Source organism: Coregonus lavaretus (assembly GCF_964263955.1).
Source record: "Coregonus lavaretus genome assembly, chromosome: 4".
NCBI classification, from domain to species: Eukaryota; Metazoa; Chordata; class Actinopteri; order Salmoniformes; family Salmonidae; genus Coregonus; species Coregonus lavaretus.
Window position 1 is genome coordinate 19,886,927 of NC_139991.1, and position 16,106 is coordinate 19,903,032.

At 46.9% G+C, this 16,106-nt stretch overlaps 1 protein-coding gene across 1 annotated transcript in view; it reads left to right on the plus strand.

Annotated features, from left to right (window-relative positions):
- Positions 1–16,106, plus strand: part of LOC311127766 (neuron navigator 2-like) — a gene marked incomplete at its 5' end in the record, with an annotated part of 261,667 nt that overhangs the window by 219,835 nt on the left and 25,726 nt on the right. Inside the window, 9 exons of the mRNA XM_084159641.1 lie at positions 7,087–7,216; positions 8,050–8,362; positions 8,724–9,459; positions 11,074–11,275; positions 11,589–11,887; positions 12,419–12,484; positions 12,809–12,853; positions 13,374–13,537; positions 15,158–15,340. Coding sequence (XP_084015767.1) covers positions 7,087–7,216; positions 8,050–8,362; positions 8,724–9,459; positions 11,074–11,275; positions 11,589–11,887; positions 12,419–12,484; positions 12,809–12,853; positions 13,374–13,537; positions 15,158–15,340 — 2,138 coding nt within the window. The remainder of the gene's footprint in view (positions 1–7,086; positions 7,217–8,049; positions 8,363–8,723; positions 9,460–11,073; positions 11,276–11,588; positions 11,888–12,418; positions 12,485–12,808; positions 12,854–13,373; positions 13,538–15,157; positions 15,341–16,106) is intronic.

Below are 16,106 nucleotides of genomic sequence, written 5' to 3' on the forward strand. Positions count from 1 at the left end.
AATAACAACAAGATAACTAATGTAAAGCATACTGTATCCATAATAAGTATATAGGTTATAGGTTGAGAGCTTTTGTGAAAGAGCACAGTTAGAAAGATATGGCATATAGAAGCAAACCAGATGGACATCATGAAAATGATCAGAGAGGTTGAGGAGTAAAAACAAACAAAATATAATTATTGTAAAATTGACTGTGTCCATAAAATGTATATAGTATGTATAAGCTGGAAGTAGAGACCCACGCGTTGTTATTCACTAGGGGTGGTGAGGTTGGAAAGTAATAAAGGGGTAAAAACGTGTGGAGTCTGCAGGTTTGTGGCTGGACCCAAGGTAACAGGATCAATGTGTTAATCCACACTTAGTATGGGAGGGAGGCTCACACACACACACACACACACACAAACATACAGACATTTTGCTGGGGGGGGGGGGGGGGAATGAGACCCCTTTAGCCAGTTGGACGTGAAGACTGGAGAAATAAGATGAGGTAGTTTACAGTGTGTTTAAGGTCTGGTGTGTGTGTCTTCAGTCAATTTTAAATTCCAAACTTGTATGTCTGCCTCCCACTGGGTCCTTTCGATCAGTGTGTGCTTTGTGATTGTGTATGTTTGTGTGCGTGCGTGCGTGCTTGCGTGTGTGCGTGCAGTGGTATGTATCCCACATCTGTATTGGGCGTGTTTCTTTTATGGATCAGGGTCAGTCGGTTGACTCAAAGCAATGCATCGTTTACTCAACAAACACACCGAGAGAGAGTGCGAGATGGAGAGAAAAAGAGAGAGAGAGAGCGATAAGAGGTGTTTGTGTGCAAGAGAGAAAGTCAGAGAATGTAGGTAATGTTTGTTTCATATGTAAAATATGTTTACTCAAGCTATAAAAATGAGAAATGAGGCTAGAGAGAGAAAGAGAAAGAGAGAACCAAAGAGAGACTAGAGGGAGAGATGCATTCCTGACCCTGTAGTCCACTCATCCAGTAGTCGTGTCATTTCTCCATGCTGCAGGACAGCTGTGTCATTTAGCCACCACACAACTCTGGCCCAGAATGTCCACAAGGAGAAGGAATGCACTGAGTCCTGTCCAAGATCCTCTCCACCGCTCCTTTACCCTTTCTCTTACCCTCTACCTCCCCATTCTCTCCCTCTTACCTCCCTTCCCTCCCGCACTCCCCCGCCCATTCACTTCCTCACTCTCCCCCTCCCTCACCCTGTATCTCTCTCTCATTTCTCCCTCACTCCCTCCCCTATTCTTACACCCAATCCCCATGGTCCTATTCAAACTGCCCTCCCCCATTCCCACCCTCCCTTCCCTCTCCTCCCTCCCCATCTCCCTCACTCCACCCTGTGTATAGAGGGGCCAGAGGTGGTGTTTACAGAGGGACAGCCAAACAGTGGTTGTGTGTACAGTCAGCTCAGTCAGTACACACACAGCCCAGACCCAAACACATACTTTAGATACAACACACACACACACACACACACACACACACACTGGTTTGTGTTCCTACTGGCTGTCTACACTAACAAATAGGTTTAGAGGAGGTTTGGGGTCAGGGTTAGTTTGGAGGTTTTGTCTTGAGGCAGTAATGGTGCAGCCAAGCTAACCTTCTCCTGATGGGGCACTTCTAAAAACATGGTTTGTTTGTGCCTGTCGCTGATGTCGTTGATGTCGGGTATATGACAGACTGAATGTCTTCTCAATACTCTTTTCTCACCCTTGGCTTCATTTCCATAAAACAAACTGTCTGTCTTTGAATGCAATACAGTCTGACGGATTAAGGGGTTTATAGGATGCGTGCATGTGCGTGTGTGTTTGTCTCTGAGTGTGTAAGCCTCACCTGTCTCTTTCCCCATGATATCATCTGTGACCTCTCACCCTTTGGGGGTATATATTAAGAGTGAGCTCATGTTTAGTGTGTAACCCCATGTCCCATCCACTCACACTGTCTCTAACAGTAGTCTACAGGAGTAGTCATCTGATCCTACAACAGTCTGAGTAACAGTAGCACCCCTTAAAAGAGGAAATTCCTTATTGTCCAGAGGTTATTGTCTACGTCTGAGCGTGTGTGTGTGCGCGTGCATGCGTCATATTTTTGTTTTGTTTTTTTGTTTGTACTTTTAGAAAAAGTTTTCTCCCCAATTTCGTGATATCCAATTGGTAGTTACAGTCTTGTCCCATCGCTGCAACTCCCCTATGGACTTGGGAGAGGGGAAGTGCATGCATAAATGCATGTAAGAGTTAGAGCGAGCTTAGCCGGGTAGGAATATGCGCAGAGCTAAAATAACCACACTTCCCCAGAGACACATACATAATAAGAAAAACTAAACAAACAGAGAACAACTTAAACAGAAGGTTTTCTCAGGACGCTGTCGGACACTCACATGGGTCCAGCCCCAACGGCAGCTCTTTCTCATTGGTCAGCGGTCCTAGTTGAATAACAGCAGGGTTTATGACCCCTGACCTGTGTGTGAAAACAGAGGGCCGTCTCTGGGGACACGGGGGAGAAACTAAGGCGGTAGCCCAGGAATGTGTTGATTTGGGTCAGTTCAGAGAGTCTATTCTCTCACCTACTGTCTCTCTCTCCCCTGCTGTCTCTCTCTGTCTCTTTCTCTCACCTACTGTCTCCAGATTTTCATATCGTCATACTGTTCTTCTGCCATCCCGGGATTTACGGTATTACCGGCATAGCACACAAGGGGGCGCTAAAAATGCACACAAAAAAGCCATTGGGCCTCTATTACCAAAATCCTAACAAAATTAGCAGAAGTAATAGCGAAATCACACATACAGTAAGCTGTTAGCTAAATGCTATCGAGCGAAAATGAACATAAACTAATTGCAAAGACAGGTAAATCCAGCTCATAAAGTTATACAAGCATAGTTAGTAGACACCAAGTGTCATTTTCGGTGAGTGTGGACATTTACAAGCAAAAGTGAACGAGAGAAATTGTGCAAATATACGAAGTTGTGATGCATGCTTTTCTGAAGGAAGAGCAGCATGTGTACACGGAGCAGAGGGGAGAAGAACGGAGGAGGAAAAAAACACTAGTAGGAAGCACAGGGAAAGAATGGCATCTGTACAGATAACTCGGATAACAGAGCTCTTTGACTTCTAAAACACGTCAGAAAGCCGTTATAAGATATTTAATAGGGAATTGCATACAAGTGTAACTTCATCACCTCATGTGTGCCGCACAACATCAACTTTTCCGATAGAACGCTATGGACTCACCAGCTCCCATTTTCTCTTGTTGTGCTCTTAACAACAAACATGTGACTGGCTCAACTGTTCTGGGGAACTACAGTAAGCTTCATAATGTTAAATAATGTGACAGGTGAAATGAAGAACACAATCTGCTTTATCTCCTAGCGTATTACACAAGTTGATTGCAGGTATTAACTTAAATAGTAGCTACAAATATTCACATTTATTGAAAATAAATAACTTGATGGTATTGAAAAATCATCTTGTGGCTTTTTTTAAATACCCCGGTATATGGTTTACCGCCCAAGCCTACTTTGTCTCTCCATCTCTCTCCCCACTACTGTCTCACCATCTCTCTCCCCTACTGTCTCTCCATCTCTCTCCCCTACTGTCTCTCCATCTCTCTCTCCCCTACTGTCTCTTCATCTCTCTCTCCCCTACTGTCTCTCCATCTCTCTCTCCCCTACTGTCTCTCCATATCTCTCTCTCCCCTACTGTCTCTCCATATCTCTCTCTCCCCTACTGGCTCTCCATATCTCTCTCTCCCCTACTGTCTCTCCATCTCTCTCTCTCCCCTACTGTCTCTCCATCTCTCTCTCCCCTACCGTCTCTCCATCTCTCTCTCCCCTACCGTCTCTCCATCTCTCTCTCCCCTACTGTCTCTCCATCTCTCTCTCCCCTACTGTCTCTCCATCTCTCTCTCCCCTACTGTCTCTCCATCAGACAGTGTGTTTTTTTCACCAGATAAGTCTGTCTGTACACCTAACCTAATCCTAAAGGCCAATTCTCATATGAATCCATTTAACTCTATTTCTATAAACTACCACACAGCTGTGAAGGTCTCTGTCTTACTAAGAGAGATTTCCCTGCTCAAAAATCAACACAAAAGTCAACTGAATTAATTGAAGTCTAATCACGCACATCAACTGAACCCATAACTTTCTGACGCTTCAGTATTAGAGTTTCATGCTTGGAACTGCTACTCTTCACTATGCTCAATTAGGGTTGGCTGTGGTTAGTGTCATCGTCCTCTCTGATTGGCTCTAAATGGCTGGGTGGTAGTTAATAGGTAGGTTGCGCTGCCAGCAGGAGGCTGTGGGTTTGGCCATGTTGCTGGGCTGATCTCTAATTAGTAATGGGCTGTCAGTTAGTCAGGGTGGATCTGTCTGGGAACTCCGGGATCACACACACTGACACATATTACATGGATGGGAAGTTGGGAACGTCACAGTTGGGAATGTTGGATTTGGGAATATCTTAGTTGATAATAAGGAATAATGTTTTGTATGTATGTGTGTGGTTGAGTCTGTCTGTGTAGCTGTGATCATACTATGACCATAATGTAGCTTCATACTGTTGTTGGGTCATTTGAGGATGCCTTATTTTGGTTCCATAGGATTTGGGAAGGTCTTATTTAGGAGAGTCTGTCATTATGCTGTGATGTTACTGGTTGAGCTGTAGCAGTGAACTGGTTAACTGGGCTTGGGGGAGATCAGGTTACAAGCACCAGGGGAGAACACTCTCTATCTTTCACGGTTCCCTCACTCAGTCCAGAGAGAAAGAGAGACTGGGGAATAAGCAAGAAGGGATGAGGCGACAGGAGAGAGAAAGAGGGAGAAGGAGGGAGGGGTGGTGAGTGCAGGAGACACAGTCAAAAACACAGGAAGTGTCAGAGTGAGCAAGGAATAAAGGCGGAGTGGGAGGGAGGAGGTAGACACAAAGAGAGAGTAAGACTGGAAGAGGGAGAGGGATAGAGTTAGAGAAGCAGAAAGAGAGAGAGAGAGAGATTGTTAGCTCAGTGTGTAACTCAGCGGTATGGACTCATGAAGCTCTCTGTCCAACTCGGCATTCTCCCCCACGCTTCAGGTTCCCACGGCATCCAAGGAACTCTGGCCAGGTAAAGAGAGTGTGTGTGATAGTTGGGATATTCTACGCCTTCAGAAGGATACTAGATTTTAAATATGGACAAGAACTTTAGATCCTCAGTTGGTCTGTGATGTTTTACTCTCTCTCTCTCTCTCTCTCTCTCTCTCTCTCTCTCTCTCTCTCTCTCTCTCTCTCTCTCTCTCTCTCTCTCTCTCTCTCTCTCTCTCTCTCTCTCTCTCTCTCTCTCTCTCTCTCTCTCTCTCTCTCTCTCTCTCTCTCTCTCTCTCTCTCTCTCTGTGTGGGGGACTTTCCCCCATGTGGCTGTGTGAACATGTTTAGACGGCTGTGGTCAGTCTAAATCTCTCACCAGTTAGCTCTGTCTGTCTGCAGTCCTGTCAAGCGCAGATATACTGTGGGTTTAAGGCAACTACAAAGCAGCCGAGCCTCAGAGCTTAAGCTACAGATTGCAGTGCTTGTGATAGATATCAGATCTGTATGATGAGAGTGTGTTAATGTGAGATCCCCCAGTATGTTGTAAAGGGGTGTGTGTGTTTGAAGTATGATTCATGACATCATCCTGTCTGCAGATGAGGATAGATGCTTCCTGGCTTAAGCCAAAGTCAGTGAGGACACGCTGATGTATTTCTGTGTGTCTGTGTGTGTGTCTTTAGCGACAGGATTGTGTGTGTCTGTCTCATTAGAGGTGATGGATCTGTCCCTGGATGACTCTAATCCAAACACCAGGATACAATAGCAGCTGTGTGTCTGTGTGTGTGTGTGTGTGTGTATGTATGTGTGTGTTTGTGTGTGCACGCGCGCTTGTGCATGTGCTCAATAGTTGTCAAGCCTGCTTTTAACTCTTTTCCCTCCCTGTGGTCCTTTCAGAATGATGTTTGTCCTGTCTCATCCATAGTCTCCCTAGAGATCCCTCTAGTCTCTCTTGCTGGTCTCACCCCCCTCTCACCCTGCACCCGTCCCCCCTTCGCCCCCAGGGTTGGGGAAAGACAAACATAGCCTGTATAATTGTTCAAAGTGGGGTTAAAGACTGGTGTGTGGACAATGTGTGTGTGTGTCTGTCTGTGTGTGTGTGTTGTAGAACCTTCCTGTTCAAGGTTAGTCTCCTCCTTTGTGTTTGATGGACAGCTCCAGTCAGTGTGTGTGTGAGACTGAGATTTCCAGGCAGCTTGGGGCTTATGCTGCTGCCTGACTGTGAGCCGTGTCATAAATTCACCATGCCTCTTAACAGGGCTTTTCTCCCTGGTGCAGAGAGAGACTGTGTGTTTTCACCCATTCACTCAGGATTACGCTCATACATAAAATATCCCTCCTATCTCTGTGGGTTCAACAGCCAGCTTGTACAGTCACAGAGCTTTAGCTAGGCTAGTAGGTTGTCTACACTGTAAGGAGATTCAAATTCAGAGCCAGAATGAATGATACATTGCTGTCTACTGTCTAGAGCAGCGCTTTCAACCCTGTTCCTGGAGAGCTACCCTCCTGTAGGTTTTCACTCCAACCCCAGTTGTATCTAACCTGATTCAGCTTATCAACCAGATAATTATTAGACACAGGTGTGCTAGATTAGGGTTGGAGGGAAAACCTACAGGACTGTGGCTCTCCAGGAACCGGGTTGGAGATCCCTGGTCTAGCGTATGTGTTGCTCCATAGAGGTATGGGAATGAAATGTGAAATATTCACAATATTCAGCCGATTCCACGGCTGGAAATAAAATAAAGGCTCTGAAGTAGAACATGTAAAACTGATTTAGTGGAGAGTCCAGTTAGGTTGCATCCATTCAACCACACACTGAACCCTTGTTAAACTCTGTTTACAAATGAGGTATCTGTTTAAAGGCACATTTTGTAAGATCTATCTTTTTTTAAACCAATCTTTGGGTATGTCCTTGCCTCTTCTCTTTGTTGTGGTTGGCATAACACCTCTCCTCTCTCCTCCCTTTATCCTGGTTAAAATCGTGTTGTTTAATTAAACCTATTTTTCCCTCTCTTTTTCCCTTTTCTCTCCAGTTGGGATGACAGCAGCTCTGTGAGCAGTGGCATCAGTGACACCATCGACACAGATGACATCAACACCAGCTCCTCCATCAGCTCCTACGCCAACACACCGGCCGCACAGCGCAAGGCCCTCAACGGACAGGTCGGTGTGGAGGCTAGACACACAGACACACACAAGCGCATGCACAAGCACACACACAAGCATACACACACACACACACACACACAAATATAGCCCCAGGCTCTGAATGGACACACAAATAGACTCTCAAGTACAGTCTCACACTCCCACCTCACCCCCTCTTTCTGCTCTCTCCCTTCCCTTCTCTCCCCTTAGCTCCGAGTGTGTTAATGATATTGACATTCCTCACAGTTTGGAGGGGAATATGAGCCTATAGTATTGCTCTGGGTGACAGACCTGTGAACTGACTAGACTAATGTTAATGTTTGAACTGGCCTCAAGTCATTAAATACCAATTTTAAGAAGCCACCTTAGAAAAACTGTCTGAGAAGTGATACTACTCTCAGCTGGTTTTGGGTGGCTTTGGGAAGGGGTTGGATGTCTGGATAACATACACACACTATACAATAACACTCATTTAATATAGTGGTTATTTTATGTAGGATAACAAAGACTGTACAAAGACCATATTCTCCCAGTATTACTTGACCTTTGACCCAACACTAGGTTAATACAGTCTGTTTCCATGGATACTGTCTCCATATTGGATCCCTAGAGTGCTGAGGTTATTGTATGCTGAGTACGGCTTCACTTATGGTAGGCCCCAAAGAGCTTTCTGATTTTGTCCACAATCAGTATACTATCATGCCACTATCAACACAGCCCTATAGGCACAAATGGAATGACTAACGTCAACCCGATAAACCGGTCATTTTATTCCCATATATTCCGTGCCACAGCACCATAAAATAGATCATAACTTCCCTCTTCTCTCATCCTCTGTGTGTCCCCAGTCTGTAACGGACGCTGAGAAGCACTCGGCCTCCACCACCCTGAACCCCACCTGGTCAGGTGACGAGGTCAAGAGGTCAGACGGGGTGTCGGACAGCGGGGTCAGCAGGATGGACCAGGGCTCCAAGTGGGCCCGCCGGAACCCCTCGGACGTGTCTGACGAGTCGGATAAGGTGGGCTCGGGGCGGAAGACTCCCTCTATGACACACACAGGGTCCTGGAGGAGGGGCATGAGCGCTCAGGTGGGGGTGACCAGCCCCAGGACTAAAGCTACTGGATCATCAGGCTCCACTGTGATAAAGACACACAGCACAGGTATGGGTGTTTTCTGTCCTGGCAGTGTTTTGCTGTCTCTGTATTTGTCTCATTTGCGATTGCATGTGTGTTTCTATGTGTGCTCTTGTTTCTTCCTCTTTGGCAATGTCTCTCCTTATGTCTGTCTGTCCGTCGGTCCATCTGTGTAAATCTGTGTGTATGTGTTTGTACAGTATGCACTGTATCTGTATGTCTCCCTCTCTTCTATGTGTGTCTCTCTCTCCCTCTGTGTGTGTCTCTATGTGTCATTTTCTCTCTTGTGGTCTGAATCTTGAGTCATTAACCCTATGAAACACCACAATAAGACAAACTCTCCTCTGACCTTAACCCCTGCTGTATGTCCCATCCTGTGTACGTGTAGGTAAAACAGACGACATCAAGGTGTCTGAGAAGGGCCGTCTCTCGCCTCGCTCCAACGGCCTCCACCGCTCGCCCTCCGAAGCCGGACGCAGCAGTGACGACGAGGCCAAGAAACACACACCCTCCTCCACCTCCACCGCTACCTCCACCCGCACATCACACACACACACCCTCACACACGCCCTGTCCGAACCCCAATCCCAGTCACACACACTCACCTCCCGCACCCCCACCAGCACATTTGGCTTCAAGAAGCAGAGTTCCGGGATGGTTACTATGGTTACCGCCAGTGGCGCCACCATCACGAGCGGGTCAGCGACTCTTGGGAAGATGCCCAAGTCAGGGACGAGATCCCTAGCAGGTGGGATAAAGGTCGGAGGTCAAGATGTGGGGTCCAGTCTAGGTCACCATGACGATGGGAACCTCTCGGTGAGCGCCCGCTCCACACTGCAGTACCGGAGCCTTCCAAGACCCAGCCGGTCCGGCGCCACCGCGCGTAACGGAAACCGGTCGTCGACCAGCAGCATCGAGGCGGCCGTGCTTTCCGTTACCACTCATAGTAAAAGCAGAGACATGGGGAACACTGGAAAAATTAATGGAAGTGGGACTGGGGTCTCGCTAGCCAATCAGACGGACCGAGAGAAGGGCGTGTCAGAGGGCGTGGACAACCTGAGGGGAGGGGCTTCCACTGTACCTCTCACAGGGAGACAGCAGGTTGCCTCACCCACACTGCGCAGGTGAACAGACTCACACACTCACACTCACATGCAGAGATATAATGTCACTCACACTTAAACGTGGTCATTAATGACACCCATTTACAGTACAGTACCGTGTCTGAAACCTATTCCTAGTGCAATGCAACACACACACGCACACACACATTTACATCCATACACAAAGGTCATGTCAGTCCACTGTATGAAAACTATCACTTCAGCATTTCTGTTCAGCTGCCAGGTCTGAGCCCACGCTTTTCATAGTCTTTATATGTGCACAGTCTTACACGAGCAGAGTTTTACCTCAAACCGCTGGGCTGGCTCATTAATCTCTATGGGTAATAAGGCTTTGAAGATCCTGCTCTATATTATCACCCTGCCTACCGTCTTAACAGTCAATACACTCTGGTTATGTCCCAAATGGGACCCTATTACAAATGTAGCGCACTAAATAAGGATTAGGGTGCCATTTGGGACGGAGCCATTGTCCTTTAGCTTAAAGTAATGGGGTATGCTAATGTTTTTAGTCATTTAGCAGACGCTCTTATCCAGAGCGACTTACAGTTAGTGCATTCATCTTAAGATAGCTAGGTGGGACAACCACATACATTACATGACCAAAAATATGTGGACACCTGCTCGTTGAACATCTCATATCATAATCATGGGCATTAATATGGAGTTGGTTCCCCCTTTGCTGCTATAACAGCCTCCACTCTTCTGGGAAGGCTTTTCACTAGATGTTGGAACATTGCTGCGGGGACTTGCTTCCATTCAGCCACAAGAGCATTAGTGAGGTCGGGCACTGATGTTGGGTGATTAGGCCTGGCTCGCAGTCGGCATTCCAATTCATCCCAAAGGTGTTCGATGGGGTTGAGGTCAGGGCTCTGTGCAGGCTAGTCAAGTTCTTCCACACCGATCTTGACAAATAATTTCTGTATGGACCTCGCTTTGTGCACTGGGGCATTGCCATGCTGAAACGGGAAAGGGCCTTCCCCAAACTGTTGCTACAAAGTTGTAAGCACAGAATCGTCTAGAATGTAATTGTATGCTGTAGTGTTAAGAATTCCCTTCACTGGAACTAAGGCACCTAGCCCGAACCATGGAAAACAATCCCAGACCATTATTCCTCCTCCACCAAACTTTACAGTTGGCACTATGCATTTTGGGGAAGGCCCTTTCCTATGTCAGCATGACAATGCCCCCAATGGCGGCAAGCTTTACACCACTCCAGCTGACGCTTGGCTTTGCACATGGTGATCTTAGGCATGTGTGCGGCTGCTCAGCCATGGAAAACCCATTTTATGAAGCTCCTGACGAACAGTTATTGTGCTGATGTTGCTTCCAGAGGCAGTTTGGAACTCAGTAGTGAGTGTTGCAAACGAGGACAGGCGATTTTTACTTGCTTCAGTTCTCGGTGGTCCCGTTCTGTGAGCTTGTGTGGCCTACCACTTCGCGGCTGAGTCGTTGTTGCTCCTAGACGTTTGAGTGTTAGTTCACGAAAGGCTTTTTTGCTGGGGGGGTGGTGCTGTGGGATTATTTAAGATACTCTTTGAAGAGGTAGGGTAAATATTTTTATTTATTCTCCTTTTCAACTTTCTCCTTCTCTTCTCCCTCTCCATCTCTCTCCAGGTTGTTTGGTGGTAAGCCCAGTAAGCAGGCTCCGGTCACCACAGCAGAGAACATGAAGAACTCGACGGTGATCTCCAACCCTCACGCTACCCATGCTGCCCTGGACTCCCCTGGAGGTGTAGGGGGGGAGACCGAGGGCAGCAGCCCCCTGTACGGAGGACGAAACCTGAGCACGGGCCATAGCACGCTGGGTAGCGAACAGGTAAGATAGGCAGACTAACCATATGACATGAGCTGGCAATATCTTTGCAGCCTCTTGATAAGCATCTGGGTCCATGAACAGTTTATACTTTCACAAACAAGAAAATAGCCAACTCACGATAGGTAGCCTTGTGATAAAATAGTTGGCTATGATAGCAAGCAACCGTGTAGCTAGCAACAGCAGATCATAATATGAAGAACACTGTAAGAGTGCAGCAGATATATGATTTGACCTTGGCGAGTGGAAGCATAACCATTAAGCATAACATATGAAAATCACTTGATAAATCCATCATTTCTCCTGTGTCCCCCAGAGTGCATCCAGCCCCGGCTCTGTCTACTCCTCCACGGGGCCCTCCAACAGCCTGACGTGGGGCACCACCATGAGCACTGGCTCCTCTGCCCAGAGCAGGGAGGGTACCCTGGGTGGGCACAGTGGGCACGGTGGTGGGGCGGGAAGCCTGGGCTACCCCTCGGTCAGCAGCATGCACACCAGCAGCGAGTCCATCGACATGAGCGTGAGCAGCGCCGGGCATGGAGGAAGGGACAGCAGGGAGGACACCCTCTCAGCCCTGGGCAGGACCAGCAGCATCAAGACAGGCATGTCTGAGAGGTGAGGACAGGGGAATGGAAGGAAGGAGGGAGGGAGGGTTTGAGTGGTAATAGTGGGATGTTGGGGGAAGTTGGGAATCTGCTCTGATCTTGGTCATTATATCTTTATATGGACAGAAAAACAAGGAACCTGTCAGACGTTGCCATAGCATGCACTGTCATATTGTGTTTGTTCAGTGTATTCCTGCATACATGAATGTGTATGTGACTGGAATGTATCAGCCATATTATCACCAGAGATATTATGCAAGCATCTCAATGGAAAGCATTGTTTAAGGTATGCCTTAATGCTATGTCATTTGAGATCTATTCTGGTGTTACCTTCTCTGACACATCTCATTATCTTTGCTTACTAGACTAGTAGATGATATTCATTGTTGAGCTGGTGGTGGTGATTTTGCTTGTTGCAACGGTTGGACTCAATGTTGCTCTCTCCTTCAGAGGATTATTCTCCCTCACTTTTATTTCTAAAGTTATTTCTCTCTTTGTCTGTTGTGTTCCCCCCCCCCCACCCCCCCCCCCTTCCCATCAGCCCCCTGTCCTCCCCCTCCGCTAGCCCTAAATTCAACCGAAACACCTTACCTCGGAAACAGGACAGGTAAAAGTGCTTGTGTGTGGGGCTTCTCCTTTGTGGCGGTGTGTGTGTGCGTGAGTGTGCTGTGTAGTCCGCTATCGCTGTTTATATGCTGCCATCTTGTGGCGAAACTTAGACTTGGACCCTGATATTTAAAAACAACCATCACTGCTATGACATGACACTTTACTAAGATGTGTTGTCACAAAATATATTTTCCAGAAAAGCGATGGCATATATATATTTTTTACAATTGCAATAGCTAGATAGTGCACTATCCACATTCCTCCTTTCCTCTCCTCCATTCTTTTCCTCTCCCTGAAGTGTTTTTCTTTGCTGATCCCACAGGGGTCCACACAGTGATAGAAACACTCTGCCCAAGAAGGGACTCAGGTACCTACTGTATGACCTCTCAAGCACTGTCTGCCATGCTTAGCACCCTCCCTCTCCCTCTCTCACTTTCCCTCTCTCACAGCTTGAGCTCACGCAATGCTGGTGTTGTTGTAGTTATTCTTTTTTTGCTCTTGGCACAATGTTGTGTTGCGCTTCAGTGTTAAGGCATGTCACCTGTCACTACTGTGTGTGCAGAGTTGTCATGGTGTCACGTCATACGCACTTTGATTTTGTGCACCGTTTTGGAATTCGTTTGGGCAGCGTTTTGGATTTCTGTTGACTGTCCCCTTGATTTGTGTGTTGCTCTCGGTTGAAGAAAAGTGCTTGTACATTATGTGAAATGTACTTGGGACATAATAATCAGTTGCTCTTGGTAAAAATAGAATCACCATATGATGAATCAAGTTCTGCCTGGTAATGATTAAATCAGAATGTAAAAACCGCACCAGTTTGCACACTACTCTCATAACCTTTACCCACCAACCTATAACCTCTGACCCTTGTATGTTTGGCACTGCAGGTACGCCCCATCGTCCCAGCTGCGAGGTCATGAGGAGGCTGCGCGTGATTGGCTGCGCTTCCATTCTCAGGGCGGGCTGCAGGACTCGACCAGTAACTCTCCCTTCTCACCTGGGTCAAGCCTCACCTCACCCTCAGGGACACGCTTCAACTTCGGACAGCTCGGTATGACCTATAAACACCTTACAAGCCACTGTACCTGTGTGTGTGTGTATGTGTGTACAGTGCCTTCGGAAAGTATTCAGACCTCTTGACTTTTTCCACATTTTGTTACGTTACAGCCTTATTCGAAAATGTATTACATATTATTTTTTTATCAGCAATCTACACACAATACCCCATAATGACAAAGCGAAAAACAGAAATACCTTATTCACATTGGTATTCAGCCCCTTTGCTATGAGACTCGAAATTGAGCTCAGGTGCATCCTGTTTCCATTGATCATCCTTGAGATGTTTCTACAACTTGATTGGAGTCCACCTGTGGTAAATTGATTGGACATGATTTGGAAAGGCACACACCTGTCTATATAAATTCCCACAGTTGACAGTGCATGTCAGAGCAAAAACCAAGCCATGAGGCCGAAGGAATTGTCTGTAGAGCTCCGAGACAGGATTGTGTCGAGGGACAGATCTGGGGAAGGGTACCAAAACATTTCTGCAGCATTGAAGGTCCCCAAAAACACAGTGGCCTCCATCATTCTTAAATGGAAGAAGTTTGGAACCACCAAGACTCTTCCTAGAGCTGGCTGCCCGGCCAAACTGAACAATCGGGGGAGAAGGGCCTTGGTCAGGGAGGTGACCAAGAACCCGATGGTCACTCTGACAGAACTCTAGAGTTCCTCTGTGGAGATGGAAGAACCTTCCAGATGGACAACCATCTCTGCAGCACTCCACCAATCAGGCCTTTATGGTAGAGTGGCCGGACGAAAGCCACTCCTCAGTAAAAGGCACATGACAGCCCGCTTGGAGTTTGCCAAAAGGCACCTAAAGACTCTCAGACCATGAGAAACAAGATTCTCTGGTCTGATGAAACCCAGATTCAACTATTTGGCCTGAATGCCAAGCGTCACGTCTGGAGGAAACCTGGCACCATCCCTACGGTGAAGCATGGTGGTGGCAGCATCATGCTGTGGGGGTGTTTTTCAGCAGCAGGGACTGGGAGACTAGTCAGGATCGAGGCAAAGATGAACGGAGCAATGTACAGAGCGATCCTTGATGAAAACCTGCTCCAGAGCGCTCAGGACCTCAGACTGGGGGCGAAGGTTCACCTTCCAACAGGACAATGACCCTAAGCACTCAGCCAAGACAACGCAGGGGTGGCTTCGGGACAAATCTCTGAATGTCCTTGAGTGGCCCAGCCAGAGCCCGGACTTGAACCCGAACTAACATCTCTGTAGAGACCTGAAAATAGCTGTGTAGCAACGCTCCCTATCCAACCTGACAGAGCTTGAGAGGATCTGCAGAAAATAATGGGAGGAACTCCCCAAATACAGGTGTGCCAGGCTTGTAGCGTCATACCAAGAAGACTCAAGGCTGCACTCAACAAATTACTGAGTAAAGGGTCTGAATACTTGCGTAAATGTCATATTTCTGTCATATTTTTTTATTTGCAAAAAATTCTTAAAACCTGTTTTTGCTTTGTCATTATGGGGTATTGTGTGTAGATTGATGAGTGGGGAAAACAATTTAATACATTTTAGAATAAGGCTGTAACCTAACAAAATGTGGAAAAAGTAAAGGGGTCTGTATATCAAATGACCTGTATAGTTGTGTCCCTTGCAGCGGGCAGCCCCACCACAGCTGCTCAGATAAACCTGGCCAGCCTCCGGAACAATAGTCTGATCAATCAGGACATCACCTTTGAACCCTGTGGTGACACCCGCCTGAGGAACTCCTGCGTGTCATTGGACGAGAAGACTCGCACCATGAGCCGCTCTGGTTCCTTCAGAGATGGCTTTGAGGAGGGTGAGTAAAGAGAGAAGAAGGAGGGAGTGAGGGAAGCGACAAGAAAGAGAGATGATTACTCATGATAAAATCTTCAATCCTTAGATGGATACATAAACCTTCAAATCTGTCCACTTTCTCTTACTATTTTATCTCAACATTACTCTTTCTCTCTTTCTTTTAATGTTTTTTACTCAATTCCCTCCCTGTATCTCCACCTCTATCCCTGCTTTCTTTTGTAGCCCAATTATCTTCCTGGCTTATTTTTTGTTTCTCCCATAAACTAGTTTTGTTCAATGCCAATATAACACATGCAGGCTTTAGCCTTTCTTCCCATCACCAAGGCCAAGAAAACAAGTGCACTTCTTTTCAGAGGGACAAATCTAGTCTGAGAGAGAACTACAGAGAATGAGAGAGAGGGATCTGTTTACTCTCAGTTGGTGTGAGTGTGTGTGTGTGTGTGTGTGCGAGCGAGCGTGCTTGTGTGTGTTAACCTGGGAAAAGCTTTGGGGGGAGAGAGAGACAGAGATAGAGGCTGGAGGATAAAACCAGCCATGTCTCATTGGAAATAAGCTCAGCGTTGTCTTTAAGCTTCCTGGGGCCTCATAAGCACCATAATCCTGCTAAGACACATGGTCCTCATAAGACACTATGGCAGTTCTAAGAAGAGACGGCCACTGGGGGAATAGAGGATTCACTGCTGCTCTCATCATCTCCTCCTCTCTCTGTAGTCTGTATGCTGTCCTTTCCTGTGTGTGTGTAGACATGCATGCATACACACAAATAC